Source organism: Primulina eburnea, chromosome 3 (assembly GCF_022965805.1).
Source record: "Primulina eburnea isolate SZY01 chromosome 3, ASM2296580v1, whole genome shotgun sequence".
NCBI classification, from domain to species: domain Eukaryota; kingdom Viridiplantae; phylum Streptophyta; class Magnoliopsida; order Lamiales; family Gesneriaceae; genus Primulina; species Primulina eburnea.
The window spans coordinates 18,269,320-18,284,295 of NC_133103.1; the positions used below are offsets into that span (position 1 = coordinate 18,269,320).

The 14,976-nt window shown below is 38.8% G+C and overlaps 2 protein-coding genes across 3 annotated transcripts; one reads left to right on the forward strand and one right to left on the reverse strand.

Annotated features, from left to right (window-relative positions):
* The first annotated feature begins 580 nt into the window (after positions 1–580).
* Positions 581–1,276, forward strand: LOC140826976 (uncharacterized mitochondrial protein AtMg00310-like). Its single transcript, XM_073189541.1, has one exon. The coding sequence runs from the start codon at positions 581–583 to the stop codon at positions 1,274–1,276; it is 696 nt and encodes a 231-aa protein (XP_073045642.1).
* A 2,339-nt stretch (positions 1,277–3,615) lies between these two features.
* On the reverse strand, positions 3,616–14,773 carry LOC140827161 (short integuments 2, mitochondrial). Of its 2 annotated transcripts, none has more exons than XM_073189774.1 (8): positions 14,476–14,773; positions 14,062–14,166; positions 13,538–13,615; positions 13,105–13,246; positions 12,949–13,019; positions 4,411–4,507; positions 4,106–4,326; positions 3,616–3,997 (listed from the first exon to the last, which is right to left on the reverse strand). In XM_073189774.1, exons 1-8 carry the CDS (start codon positions 14,644–14,646, stop codon positions 3,743–3,745), a joined length of 1,140 nt encoding a protein of 379 aa, XP_073045875.1. In that variant the 5' UTR covers positions 14,647–14,773; the 3' UTR covers positions 3,616–3,742. The 2 variants fall into 2 exon arrangements, with proteins under 2 accessions (XP_073045875.1, XP_073045876.1); XM_073189775.1 differs by having other exon boundaries at positions 14,369–14,760.
* Positions 14,774–14,976: the final 203 nt, after the last annotated feature.

Genomic DNA, 14,976 nt, shown 5'->3' on the forward strand with positions numbered 1-14,976 from the left:
GCACTGTCCGATACTCCTTCTCCTTAAATGGTGAAATAATTGGAAATGTCAGACCAGACCGAGGTTTAAGACAGGGAGACCCCCTGTCCCCATATTTATTTGTCTTGTGTGCTCATGGCTTATCTTCTACTCTCATATCTCTTGAGTAACGCAGGCTATTAACAAGAGTTCGTATTGCCTCATCTTGCCCAGCCATTACTCACCCGTTCTTTGCAGATGATAGCCTTATCTTTTTTAGAGCGACAATGGCAGACTGTGAGGCTATTCGGAACTACTTATCTTCTTATGAGAAGGCCTCGGGACAGCTGATTAACTTTGAGAAATCCTCGCTCTCTTTTAGCCCGAATACTGATGCGCAACTGGCAGAAAATATAAAGTCAAAGACTGGCCATTTCGTTAGTGCATGGGCATGAGGTCTATCTTGGACTCCAGTGTTCTCTACTAGAAGCAAGAGACTACAGTTCAGATATCTTGTGGAGAGAGTTGTGAAACGAATACAAGGTTGGGGCAACAAAAATTTTTCGGTGGGGGTAAGGAGATTTTGATAAAATCAGTACTGCAGGCAATACCCACCTATGCTATGTCCTGTTTTCGAATCACGAAATTGGTTTGTGAAGAGATAGAGCGTGAATGCTCAAATTTCTGGTGGGGTGTTGGGGAGGGAAAGAGACGAATGCATTGGAAATTTTGGAAAGAACTATGCCAGCCAAAGTGTATGGGTGGGTTGGGTTTTCGACACCTTGAAACGTTTAATAAGGCACTGTTGGCAAAGCAGATATGGCGTATATTAGTAGACCCGGGATCATTAGTTGGCCATGTGCTTAAAACTAGATATTTCAGGCGCCAAGATATTATGGAGGCCGGCCTTGGCAGCAACCCATCGTACCTCTGGAGGTCGTTGTTATGGAGTCGCTCTTTACTGGATATCGGGTTGTGTTGGCATGTGGGCAACGGGGCAAAGATAAACCTGGTTGGGGATAGATGGATTCCGAGATCAAAAATCAGAATTTCTCAGTCTCCGAATCTAGACAACAGAAAGGTTCGGGACCTTATTGATAATGGGAGTTGGAAGGTATCTGTCGTACAACAGCTTTTTTCCCCTCATCTGGTGCATGATATATTGGCTATTCCTCTACCAGCGACGCCACATGAGGATTTCCGATTCTGGTTATTTGATGCTAAAGGCAAATATACAGTCCGAGAAGGGTATAAGGCAGCTTCAGGATTCTATGTTTCACCATTGTCTAGTTCGAGCATTACAATAAAAAGCTGGTAGAAATTCCTATGGGCTCTTTCGCTTCCGCCGAAAGTCAAGATATTCTGCTGGAGAGTGATACATAATATAATTCCTCCGGAAAGAAACTTGCAGACTCATCATGTTCCAGTAGCAGACATGTGTCCGCTGTGTCAGGTGAGTTGGGATTCTACGGGCCATGCTTTATTCCTATGTGCAGCCATAAAGTCTTGTTGGAAAGAAACTTGTTTCCGGCCGTTCTTGAAATAGGTCTACCACCTGGAAGTGTTCGATATCTTCTTGTGGTGAAGGATAAGCTTAGCAAGAAAGATTTGAAGTGTTTGCTATGCGTACTTGGGCGACGTGGAGTGAAAGATTGCGGTTGATTCACAAGAGTCAGGGGAGATTGGAAATTACTAATACAGACTGGAGTGAAACCATGATGCATGATTTCCAACTGGCTCAAGTAGCTCTATCGACATTGCATGTTGATGTACAATGTTCGCCCCCTGCCGTGTGGGTGCCGCCACCAGAATATAAGCTTCGATTGGATGTTGACGCAGCCTATAATGAGGAATCTAACAGCTGTGCTATTGGAGAAGTGGTGGGGAATCACGAGGGACAACCAGTAGTAGTTTTTGGACGGAAGATTGACATGCCCCAGTCGGTTTTATGCGCCGAGCTTATTGCTATTCACGAGGGTTTAAAATTGGCTCAACTGCATAACTTACAGATTCATCAAGTTGCCTCAGATTCTCTTCTTGCCGTGCAAGCAGTCACAAGGTCGGAAAAGAACCTTAGCTATTCAGGCTCCATTGCTTCAGATATCAAATCTCTATTGAATTCTCGAAATAGCATTTCACTTTTTCATGTTCGTCGATCGACAAATGTGGTAGTCCATTCGATAGCTGCTTTTGTTATTTCCTCCAAGTCTCAATTTGCAAGGGAGATTGGAGCTTTTCCCTTATGGTTGATTCATCTTGTAACTAAGGACATCTTGGCTATGAAATAATTACAAGTGTTAACCGTAAAAAAAAATGATTTAATTTTACATGTATGTTTTTATCATTTTAGAAATTTTACAATTATATGTTAACTTTTTTAGTATTTTCCAAGTGTGAATGAAAGGTCATGTGGTCTTTTCACAATAAATTTTTTAACCTTTCATCTGTACTTTTATATGTATAAATAAATAAATTATATATATCTAACATACATATAAATATAGGAGTTCTAATTGTGAATTTTCTAATATACCCTTATTCATTTAAGTTAGCAAATTAAATCAATGGTTTTTTTATGGGTTCTTTTAGTACTTCTTGTACATCTTAAATGACTTTGGACATTAATGTATATTGAATTCATTAATTTACAAATGGTTTTTTTTTTGTTGCTACTGAAATTGGTTGCTAAAATGAGTTGATTTTTTCATGGTTGCTAATGAATATTTAACGTTTTTATCTTATCTTTTATTTTACATATACATACATCACTTTTACAACAAGTTGATTTTTAAATATGAACTAAGAAGCGTCAATTTTTTATTTAAATTTAAATATGTCATTTTATTTTTGTGACATTATTTTTTCCTTATATATTTTTTTTAATGTTTGCAGTTGTTTTTATGCTTATTATTTTTATTTAACATTATTGAAATATTATATGCATAGAAAATTTAAATCATAATGTGTCTATACGTGCTTGCAAATTTAGAATTAATGTTCATAGTGTGTTTTCTGTGAAATGGGTCAACTCTACCCGCATTTATAATAATAATCATAAAAATAATGCTTTTTTCATTAGTGAATCAAATAGGAGATTCGTCTTACAAAATGACTCGCGAGGCTCTCTCACAAAATTTTGTATGTTATCTTCTTTATATATCTATTTTATTTAGCAAAATCACAATTGATATTTAATTTAATAAATATTTAGTAGTAGTTTTATTTTAACATTATTATGATAATTTAGTTAATTAAGATAATTTAATTTGCCAATATTTTGTCTATGTTTACTTCCTTTAAGTAAATCGTGATTTTGATTTTGATAAACTTTATTATTATGTTATTTTTATTATTTTCTCATTGTAAATTATATTTGGATGAAAATTTATATTTTCTAATTTGAGAGAGCTGTCATTATATTATAATCACACGGATTGAAAGTGTCATATGAATAAGTAAATATATATGATTTATTGTCATAATATATTTTCATTTTTTGTGTTTTATATATATTTAGATTTATAAATACTCGTAAAAAATATGTTATTCGATTTTAAACATTATCTAAATCTCATTATTATATATTTCATTATTATTTATCTATGTGCATGGCACGTATACATTCCTAGTTTCAACAGAAATATTTTACATGCATAAGAACATGAAATTTGAAATTGAATATACCGAAAATAAATTTTTGATTGCACTCAGCTATCGAAATGATCGTTAGCCAAGAAAAACCATAATCTTTTCATGATTCTTCAATGGTACCATGAAAAATAATTTAGCGTATGGGCTCGTTAGGTTCTGGAACATCGTCAAGAATGAATGTACCAAGCTTCCCTGCCCGAAATAGTGTGAGGAATTTCTTCGATACAATTGTTCGTGCCTCCGAAGTTTTATGGGGTACCTTTAAAGCCTTCTTCAATGCCTCAAACTGTAGTTCAATAAGGTTTCCCAAGTCATTTTCATCCTCCAAGTCACCACTGAATTCCATGAGTGTTACACACAGGGCGCGTTGAACTTCAACGACTATATCCTGCACAAAAGTGGATTAACGTTGGCTCAGACACAGTTTGGTTGCAACCTGAGTAGTAACCACCATCAGTATAGTCAATATAAGCTGTCAACCAACAAAAAAGGTGACCTCAATGTAATGGACATCAGATTTGCTGGGAGGTTTTCTCCTCCTCGTTGGCACGAGATTTTTAAGATCATAATCAGGCTTATCATCAGAATCGGGATTCAAGCCTCCGGTTTCTCTTTCGGTCAAGTTCTTCCAGTGTAGAGGAGTGCCTCGTATGATTATAAGGGCTAATAAATACTGAACGATCCTCTCTTCGCCAACTATGGAATCTTTCACAGAACCTGCATGAACTGGAGTTCAGCAACGATATGCATTCAAAATAGAAAAATTTGGTTTCTTTTTATTCAATGAAGAATGTTTTGAACCTGCTACAGCTAGCTTTAATCCAGTTTCTATGTCTGGAATACTTGGAACCAACACCCCTGGTGTGTCCAAGACGTATATGCTAGGTCGATGTGCAATCTGTATGGAGTGATACATAAGGTACGGAAACTAACACAGGATGCATGCATCATAAACAGCCAAAAGTAGTTTTTATCAGAAAATCGAGACAAAAGAAGATGCGCTTTTCAAGAATGGTAACTATCATGCCCCAGAGCAGCAAGATTGTTTGCAGAAATCAATCAAAACTGTTCTGTTCTGTCTACATATAAAATATCTTCATTTCAGACAAAAAAGAAACATGAGTCGATCACTGAACCAAAATCCTAGAAAGCTAACTACTCTAGCACTAGCTAATTGTTTAGCCATCGGTTGCATGCGTTCTTCGAATAGCAACCAACCATTTAAAAGGGAAGTATGATACCGAATAATCAAACAAATTATAATGAAGCATCTTGCATAGCAATAAACAGAATGTATGTACATTCCACAAAATTTCTATGGACAACTGTGTGCACGATTCAAAACAAGGACTATCATGGTTATCTGTCACGACCGTCACAACACAGTAGTATCCAGAAACGAGCCCAAACCCACAGGAAGCAACAAGCACCGAGCCCAGCCCACCAGCGTCAAAGGACATCGTTTATCGAAGGCATACACATGGGAAGTTCAAAGTTGCAGATTAGATCATGATTGGAAGAGACAGGATTTCCAGATTTTCCCTCGTTTGTTTTCTTTAAAATATGAGTTTATCTCAATTGTTTGGGAGTTTATCTTCTAATTTAGATAGGGATTTTTATCTCAGTTTTCTTGATTGCCAAAACGATTGTTTATTTATTGGAAATTAAATGGGACATCTGAATTTTGGCAGTCTATCAAAGACTTTGGATATCGTGAGAGAACTTCAACGAGCCTCAACCAACATTTATAAAATTAGCGAGGCATGGGCGAAAATCAAATCACTGCGAGCATTTCTTTGAACATGCACAACGACGCAGAAAAAAGTGGGGTTGGCATCCTTCCACCTTGACGGCAAGGAACAATTGTGGTTTCGCAAATTAAAACGGGATCAGCCAGGAATTTAGTGTGATGACTTTGCAGAAAATGCGATCTTAGGTTTGGGCCAACCATTCGATGTGATACCTTTGGCGATCCGGCCAAACTATGCCAAATCGGTTCTGTGGATGTTTATCAAGAACGTTTCGAGGAGTTGCCTATTCTTTTTCCTTAACATCAAAGCAGAAGTCCAATTGCTCATTATTGGATTGCGTAGGAGAATTGCTATAGAAGATAAAGTCCACCGCCCGACCACTCTCACTACTCCTATGAATCTGGCAAGATTATATGAGCCACACACGACAACCCGAGGGAGGAAACGCATGTACCCTTGCGCAATGGCTTCCAGCAGCAGCAGCATACACCAATTATCAAATGATTGAGTAGAACAAAGTTGGGAAAACGGTGATCCAAGGGGCTCTGCTTCAACTGTGATGAGAAATACGCACTGGGACATCGATGCAAACACTTGTTTCTATTGGAAGGAATAGAAGACACATCTTACGATGATGAACACGCCGACAAACAATATTCAGATGAATTTGGGGCCTCTATTCACACAATTTCCGGCTCCTGTGGCGCAAAAAAAACAATGCAGATTTGGGGAGAGATTCTTGGCTGCCACTTGAGGGGGTACTCATTAATTCAGGGAGCACTAATTTGTTTCGTCCTCGCAGCAAGCAAGCAAGCTGCAGTTATCAGTGAAAAACAGACCCACTTTAAGGGTGCCCGTGGTCCACTTAGGCCAATGGCAGACAACTTCAGTGTTTAGGAGTGTGCCGAGATGTACAGACTGTTCTGGGGATAGCCCAATTCTCCGTGGATCTCTTCTTGATACCATGGGCGAATTTGGAGTGGTCTTGGGTGTGAATTGGTTGTGCACACTTGGAGCCATTAACTGGGACTGCACTAATATGGCCGTGAATTTAAGTGAAATTCTATCAGTCTCCAGGGAGAAGATCTTAGTTCGGATTCTGGCCCATTAGCCTTTACAATAACAGAATCCATCGGAAGGGAGCAACCGAGCCTTCAAGAGTTGACGGGTTGTTGGAGGAGCTTAGTGGGGCCCAGTACTTTACCAAGCTCGATCTCTGAGCAGGTTACCCTAAGTTTTGATGGACCCAGCATGCATCCCCATGACGGCATTCAGGACTCACCATGGTGACTTCGAATTTTTAGTCATGCCCTTCGGGCTAACCAGTGCACCATCTATCTTCCATGCCATTATGAACTCTATCTTTGGGGATTACTTACGCTGTTTGTTCTCGTCTTCTTCGACGACATTCTGGTTTACAACAAATCTTGGGAAGATCACGTGTAACACTTATGCGCTCTGGCTCAAACCGAAGTGGCATACCTCGGCCATCGAGTTACTCAATCGGGGGTCAAAGTAGATGACGCAAAAATTGCAGCCATTGATTATCGACCGACACCCTCCTCTGTTCGCGCCTTTCGCAGGTTTCTTGGCGTTGCGGGTTATTACCGCAAGTTTGTGAAGAATTATGGAATTATTTACGCACCCCTAACTAGCCTCCTTCGCAAGAACTCATTTATATGGTCGCAAGATGCTACACGCACTTTCGAAGAATTAAAAAAGCAATGACATCCACACCGTGTTGGCCTTGCCTAATTTTTCGGAACCATTTGTGGTGGAATGCAATGCTTCAGAGATCGGATTAAGAGCTGTCCTTCAGAACGGGTGACCCATTACCTTCTATAACCATACTTTGGTGCTGCAACACCGTAAATTACCACCATACGAGCTTCAAATTTCCGTCAGAACAACGTATCACGACTTCCCCTCAACAACGATGGATCAGTAAGTTGTTGGGGTTTGATTCCAGGTGGAATATAAGTCGGAAAAATCTAATATGGTCGTCGACGGACTCTCTAGACAAGATGAACCCGAAAGTGGCTCTATTTGCGCCTTGTCAATCCCACGTCTGGAATAGCTAACTGAAATTAGGTCTGAAACCCTCTCTAGGCCAAATTTGCAGTCCTTGATCGAGAAGGTGCAAGCGGGTGAAGCTTTTGGCGCCTGGGATTTTTCGGATGACCTCATTTGGTATAACCAGAAGGTTTGTTTGCCTTCAAATTCTGCATTAGCAGGCACTATCATTTCTTTTGTTCATAATTCTTGCCATGAGGGCTATCTAAAGACTACGCATCGGATCACGTGGGATTTCTACTGGCCACGCATGCGCGCCCAAAATAAAGGGTTTGTTGCGGAGTGTGCAAACAGGTTTATTACAGCCTCTTCCAGTTCATAACCACGCGTGGACGGACATTTCTATGGATTTTATCGAAGGGCTACAGTTGGAACATTTAATATTCGCAGTCTTGATTTTGATGTTAACAAAACTTGTTATTTTATTTCTAAAAAGTTTACTTAAGTGCGCAAAAAGCTGAAACTGATCAGTTTTCGAACTGATCAGTTACCGAATCCGAACTGATCAGTTATCGAACCAAAACTGAAGTTATCGAAACGCAAACTGAAAGTGCCAATTGATTGCTCAAATTGAACCAGTTCAATTGACTGTCCAGCTGATAGGTGATTCAGCAGAAGACCTTCGAAAGCCTGGCCAACTGATGAAGAGCCCATCTGATCAGTTTAGTTGAATCGGTGAAGTCAGTCCAGCTGACGAGCCAACTGATTTCACCATACCAGTTGCTGACCAGTTTGGAGAACCAGTCAAAGACCAGTTCAGGGCAGACCAGTTTGCAGATCGCCTAGCTTTACAAGTAGAATCCAGCTTTGCACAAATGTTCAAACAATTGTACGATCAAAGCATAATAATTAACGTTGCAGCAGAGCTAAAGTGAAAGTTTCTAGAATCACTGTCAGAAAGTGAAGACACCTTTTCGGGAAACAGATTCAAATTGCGACGGACATAATTGATGAGTCTTGATGTACGATCACCTTCGCATTTATAAATCCAAGATGAAGACCATCAAGAATACAAGTGTGTGCAAAAAGAAGAAGACATGGCACGCAGTAACTCACATCAGCTTACAAGAAGCAGCTAGCCCAGATTTGAGGGAACACTTCCACATGCTATAAGCTTAGATTAGAAGCACAAATCTCTTAGTGTGTCAACTTCGTATTGTATTCATAGATCATTTATCACACACACACACAATCACTCACATATACCAAAGAGTTGATCCTTAAAGTTCAGTTGAGTGAGTCTTAACACAAAGACGATAAACAATGTGTTTGTAGTCTTCGCACAAAGACGTTAACTGGTGCGGGCTGAGCGATGCTGCCTTCAGTCTAGTTGAGTGTTAGGAGTTCAGTTAGGCAGTAGGGTAAGTCTTAAGCTGAGTGGATTTATACAAAAAGTTAGATAAATCAAAGTCTTCTAGTGTATCCTATCTGTAACGTAGAATAAGTAACGTAAGAGATTCAACTCCGAACATCCGTAAACAAATTCTGTCTTTCACTTGTTTTGCATTGTATCTGTTTTAAAACTGATTTGACCAGTTCAACTGATATCAGTTCTGTTTTCACTACAACTGAACTGATACGAGCTCAAACTGATTCTTGCATTATTTCAGTTTTCTTCACGAAGGATTATTTCGAGTATTTTCTTCTTGGTGTAAAAACCAAATTCAATTTAATTCATCGGTGTTAACATTCTTTGAACACGATCTATCGTATCTCATTGAGAATATTGTGTTCGAAACACACCAATATGGTATCAGAGCAGACTGTTCTAAGAAGAACCTTTGAAAACTGATTTTTTAAAATGTGTTTCAAAAGCAATTTAAAATAGCATTCAAAATAGTTTTAAAAATTTTATATGTTTTTGCCGAGGGAAGAGAGAAGATTTTTTGTAACTGCAACCAATATTGTAGCCACTTCTCTCGACTCCGTATATTAGTTGTTTTAGCAGCTTGCAGAGCTTTGAGCCAAACTGACAACAGGATAGCCATACTGATCAGTGGATCAGATTTCAGTTGTCAGCCTACCAGTTCAACTGATCATACAGACGAAACCCAACTACCAGCTGAAACGTTAGATGATTAAAGAGCTTAATCATCAGCGGCACACGCCGCTTCCTTGCCATATCAGATCAGTTTAAATGATCAATGCGGTTCAGCGTCAGTTGTGTCCAGTTTGCATCAGCTAGACTAGTTAGCCAGCACAGAGATCAAGTCCAAGACAGTTAGTTAGTTGTTCTTCTGACAAAGAACTCAAGATCGATGCAAGGCAACCAGTTGTTGATATATCCAGTTATATTATGTATAAAACTGACTAATATTTGATGTTATTTAAAATTAGTTATGTAGTCGTAATTTCCCTTATACATGATGGTGTGTTTAAATGTATGATACAAGAGGCCGTGTTTGATTAAATAAACATCATGTTTATCCAGTTGGTTTCTATGTAATTGAACAACTATTTCCAGATCTGTTGCCTCAAACTGCTTGAATGTCAAAGGCTGCTAAATTTTTTTATCGCATAATCGATTATATTTTTAAGGGGGAGTTTTTAATTCAGTTTTTGAGGGGGAGTTTTTAATTGTTCAAATGTTTTAACCTTGAACTGATTTTTTTTTTCCGTTTTTAAGGAGTTTTTTATTCGTTTTTTGAGAGGGAGTTTTTAAATTGTTTAAATGTTTTATCCCTCGAACTTAATAATTTTTTAAAAAACTGACTCGCTAAAATGTTTTAAATTGTTTTTAATTCTCACAAAGGGGAGACTTGTTGTGATCATCAAAAAATGGGAGCTTGTTAGAACATTTCATGTTCGCAATCTTGATTTTTATGTTAAAAAAAACTTGTTATTTTGTTTCTAACAGTTTACTTAAGTGCACAGAAAGCTGAAACTGATAAGGTTTCGAACTGATCAGTTACCAAGCCAAAACTGAAGCTATCGAGTCGCAAACTGAAAGTGTCAACTGATTGCCCAAATTAAACCAGTCTCACAGATATATTAAAGACCATTTCAACTGATTGTCCAGCTGATAAGTGATTCATCAGAAGACCTTCAGAAGCCCGACCAGCTGATGAAGAGCCCAACTGAACAGTTCAACTGAATCACTGAAATAAGTCCAGCTAACGAGCCAACTGATTTCACCAAACCAGTTCGAAGACTAGTTGCTGACCAATTCGGAGAACCAGTTCAAGACTAGTCGAAGACCAGTTTAGCTGAGCAGTTCAGAGCATCCGTTTGGAGCAGACTGCACAAAGGTTCAAACAATTGTACGATCGAAGTACAATAATGAACGTTGTAGCAGAGCTTAAAGTAGGAAAGTTTTCCGAATGACTATCAGAAAATGAAGACATCTTTTCGGGAAACAGATTCAAATTGCAATGGAAATAATTGATGAGTCTTGATGTACGATCACCTTCACATCTATAAAATACAAGATGAAGACTATCAAGAACACAAGTGTGAAAAAAGAAGAAGACAAGAATTAGAGGCACAAATCCCTCAGTGTGTGAGAACACTTTTCGTGTTGTACAAATCAAAGTCTTCTAGTGTATCCTATCTACGAGGTAAAAGAGGTGACGTAGGAGATTTAGCTCCAAACATCCATAAACAAATTCTCTCTTTTTTACTTGTTTTGCATTGTATCTGTTTTAAAACTGATTTGATCTATTCAGTTCTCACTATAACTGAACTGATACAAGCTCAAATTGATCCTTGCATTATTTCAATTTTCTTCACGAAAGATTATTTCTAGTATTTTCCGCTTGCTGTAAAACCAAACTCGATTTAATATATCGGTGTTGATATATTCTTAAAACACGAGCTATTACAGCTCATTGAGAATATTGTATTTGAAACACCCTTGTTCGTGTTAAAACCGATCCTATCAGCTACTCGAGTCAGAGGGCAAAAATGTTCTCTTGGTCGTGGTTGACAAATTTTCAAAATATGCGCATTTTTTTGCTCGCTCAGACCCTTACACGGTAGCACTTGTTGCTCGGATTTTCTTCGAGAATATTTCAATCTTCACGGGCTGCCGGAGTCCATCGTATGTAACAGACACAACATTCACTAGCCGATTTTGGAAGAAACTATTACGCCTCAGTAGAACTCAACTTTGTTTTACTTCGGCTAGCCATCCTCAGTCAGATGGCCAAACAGAGGTGATTAACCGTATTGTGGCAATGTATCTTCGTTGCTTCTTAGATGACTTTCCTACGAAATGAACCTCGTGGTTTGATTGGGGCAGAACTCTGCTATAACACCAACTTCCATTATTCCTTGCGTTCATCCCCATTTGAAGTATTTTACAGATGCCCACCGCCACGTCTTTTATAGTTTTGTCCAGGGGTGGCAAAATTAGAGGTTGTCAACAGAGTTACAAACGCCAGACGAGCTCCCGAAACACCTCCTGCAACGCCTATTGCATACTCAGAATCTCATAAAGAGGCGTTGTGATTCCTCAAACAGGGATGTCTATTTTTCAATGGGCGTGCAACCATACCGCAATTCTAGTGTGGCTGCCCGTGTAAATAAGAAGCACTCTCCACGCTATGATGGCCTCTTGGAAGTTATTGCATGCATTGTCCAGGTTGCATACAAGCTCAACCTCCCTAACTCCTCATCGATCCACCCAGTGTTCCATGCCTCCTCTCTGAAGCCATTTAAGGGTACTATTCCCCATAGTTCGGACCTGCACATGCTCAACCCAGAAGACCTGTCACCCCAGCCATTGACCAGTCTAGATTTCCGAGTTCAGCAGGGACGTCGGAGCTGTTGATCCATTGGGCCGGCCTCTCGCCCACCGAGGCTTCTTGGTATGATGCTTCCACCTTGTCGTTGAGTTTCCTTCATTTGTGATCGGGGACGCTGACATGTCTCCAGAGGGGTGTAGTCACGACTGTCACAACCCAAAAGTAACCAGAAACGAGCCCAAACCCACATTAAGCAACAAGTGCCAAGCCCAGCCCACCAGCGTCAAAAGATATCGTTTAGCAAAGGCATATATACATGGGAAGTTCAAAGTTGCAGTAGATAGTGATTGGAAGTGATGGGATTTCCAGATTTTCCTCTCGTTTGTTTTCTTTAAAATAAGAGTTTATCTCAATTGTCCGGGAGTTTATCTTTTGGTTCTTTTTAGTTTTCTTGATTGCCAAGATGCTTGTTTATTTATTGGATGTTTTGGAGATAAAAAAGGACCTCTAATTTTTTTTCTTCTATCTAAGAGTTTGGAGATTGTGAGGTTCTCTCTTCAACGAGTCTCAACCAACATTTATCAAAATAGCGAGACGTAGGCGAAAATCCCATAAACACGCTCACACCATTGAGAGTGGACAATTCTCCGTGAATCGCCCCATGACTAGATCCCTTGCTCGTGAACATAAAATTATCAATACCAATAATGAGTACTCATTTATGGCGTGCTATTAACTCAGCTCATTCAAAAGAAAGAATCAGTACTTCAACCCCAAATTTTTTTAAAAAGAGGTGTTTTTCCCTTTTAGCTTTTGATGAAAATGTTTACCTTAAATCCAGCAATATCTTGAGTAACTCCAGGTAAAGGTCCCACTGTGGCTCGCTTCCTCTTCTCCTGCACTAGTATGCAACTAAGAACATTAATGAGTGCATATAGACTGGTTATAGAGACACCCATGACAAAATAATGAAACAAATATCTCACCTGGAAACCGGATTGATGCTATTTGGTGGATAGAATTGATTAGGGCCGATTTCCCAACATTGGGAACACCAACCACCATGACAAGGAGAGTTGGCTCTCTCGAGATTACCTCTTTCAGTTTGAACTCCACAAGATCAAGAAGCTTTACATGAGCAAGTGTGATGCAAGACAAAACAATCTTGGTATCATGTAAAAGAAACACTATGGGGAGTGTTGACCAGAGTTTATGTGCAAAAATAGATGAATATCACACAGGTTATTTAGGCATCAAAAAGTTCTATAAAGATCATATCAATATTTATGACTATCTGTTGTCAGGGAAACAAAATCTTTAGTCATGTACACAGCAAACAGGATAGACTTCAGCTTTAACCAATTAATAAAAAGATGCTTATGCATGTTTCTAGTTCGGAAGGGTAAGATATGGACAGACCTTTTTAACAGAACTCTTGCTATGCGCATTTATTGAAAGGCAATCTTGTTCGCATGAGTCAAAATAGTGAATCCATTTCTGTAAGATATAAAACAAGCAAAGAGCGCATCAACAAAGTCACATTTATAAGAAAATGAATTTGACTCACTAAATGCTAAATTTTTTTATCAATCAACAAGTAGCTTTGCAGGAAAAGTAGCATGTTAAAGAACATCCTGATGAGCATAATAAAGCATCATCGCCATTGTGACTTCCATCAACAGTATCTCAACTCACAACTCCCTAGCAGTTGCAATCAAAACTTTAATAAAAATAAGAATTAGCATTGTGATTAGATAAATACGTAAAATCTTGATGAAAACTATTTCTAAACAATAGACTAGAAAAAAAAAACTTAACTTGGAGCAATGTACATATTCTTCCACCCCCACCCTCTCTAAACAATCACCTACAAGGTCATCTAATCCCATGTCTTTATACTTGAAAATTGAAATGCAACCATGAAAAGAAGAAAAACTAAGTACATGCATAATATTGGGGTTCGCCAAGTCTTTCTTGTTGAGAGCAATGACACGCCTTTTCCCCACCAGCATTGGTTGCAGCTCGTTATTTGCAGATGACAATGGAATCTACACAAAACACCCAATCCTTCAAGAAACTTCAGAAAAAATAACAACAATCATCATGAATTTAACAATTTGATAGAAACTCCACAAACAAAAGCATCGATAATAAATGATATGGTATTTATCTCTTAGCTAATTAATCTTCATTCAAACGAAGGAAAACTGATTTTTAAATTAAAATGAACATGTGCCAACGATTACATACTTCGTGTTAGCGCAGTTTACGTGATTCGTGCAATTATGAACTACAATCCAGCTCAGCTCCACGAAAAATCGACCATTTTCCGAAGAAAAAGCAATAATTGTCCTTACCCGGGCGTCTCGCACTTCAATGACGAAATCTGACAACTTGAGACGATCCCGGATGGCCCGAGTGGCGGCCGCCATGTGCCCCGGAAACCAGTTTATATTTCCGCCTCCTTTAATGAAACCCATTTCACCAAGTAACGATCCTTTCCTCACTATCCTTTTCACTGTCCCCATTGCTGCAGTTATCCAATTCAACTTCCTTTGAGGAGAAACAATTGATTGAATCGTTAATTGTTCTAAACAAAAGAATTGAATTCTTGAATGCAGTGAAATCTTCTCCTTAAACCCCCTTCTATTATGTTAATTTGCTTTGAATTGATTATTGCCTTGATTTTGTAGTCCTTAAAGACCCAGTCTAGCCCATCTCCTAAGGCCCGAAAGATCCAACTCGAGCCCATTACGTTATGATCCAAAACCATTTATCTAGATTATAAGTGGAGATGACAATGGGTCCGAGTAGAACGGGTACCCGACACAAATCTGACCCAAACCTTTTAGTTCGGG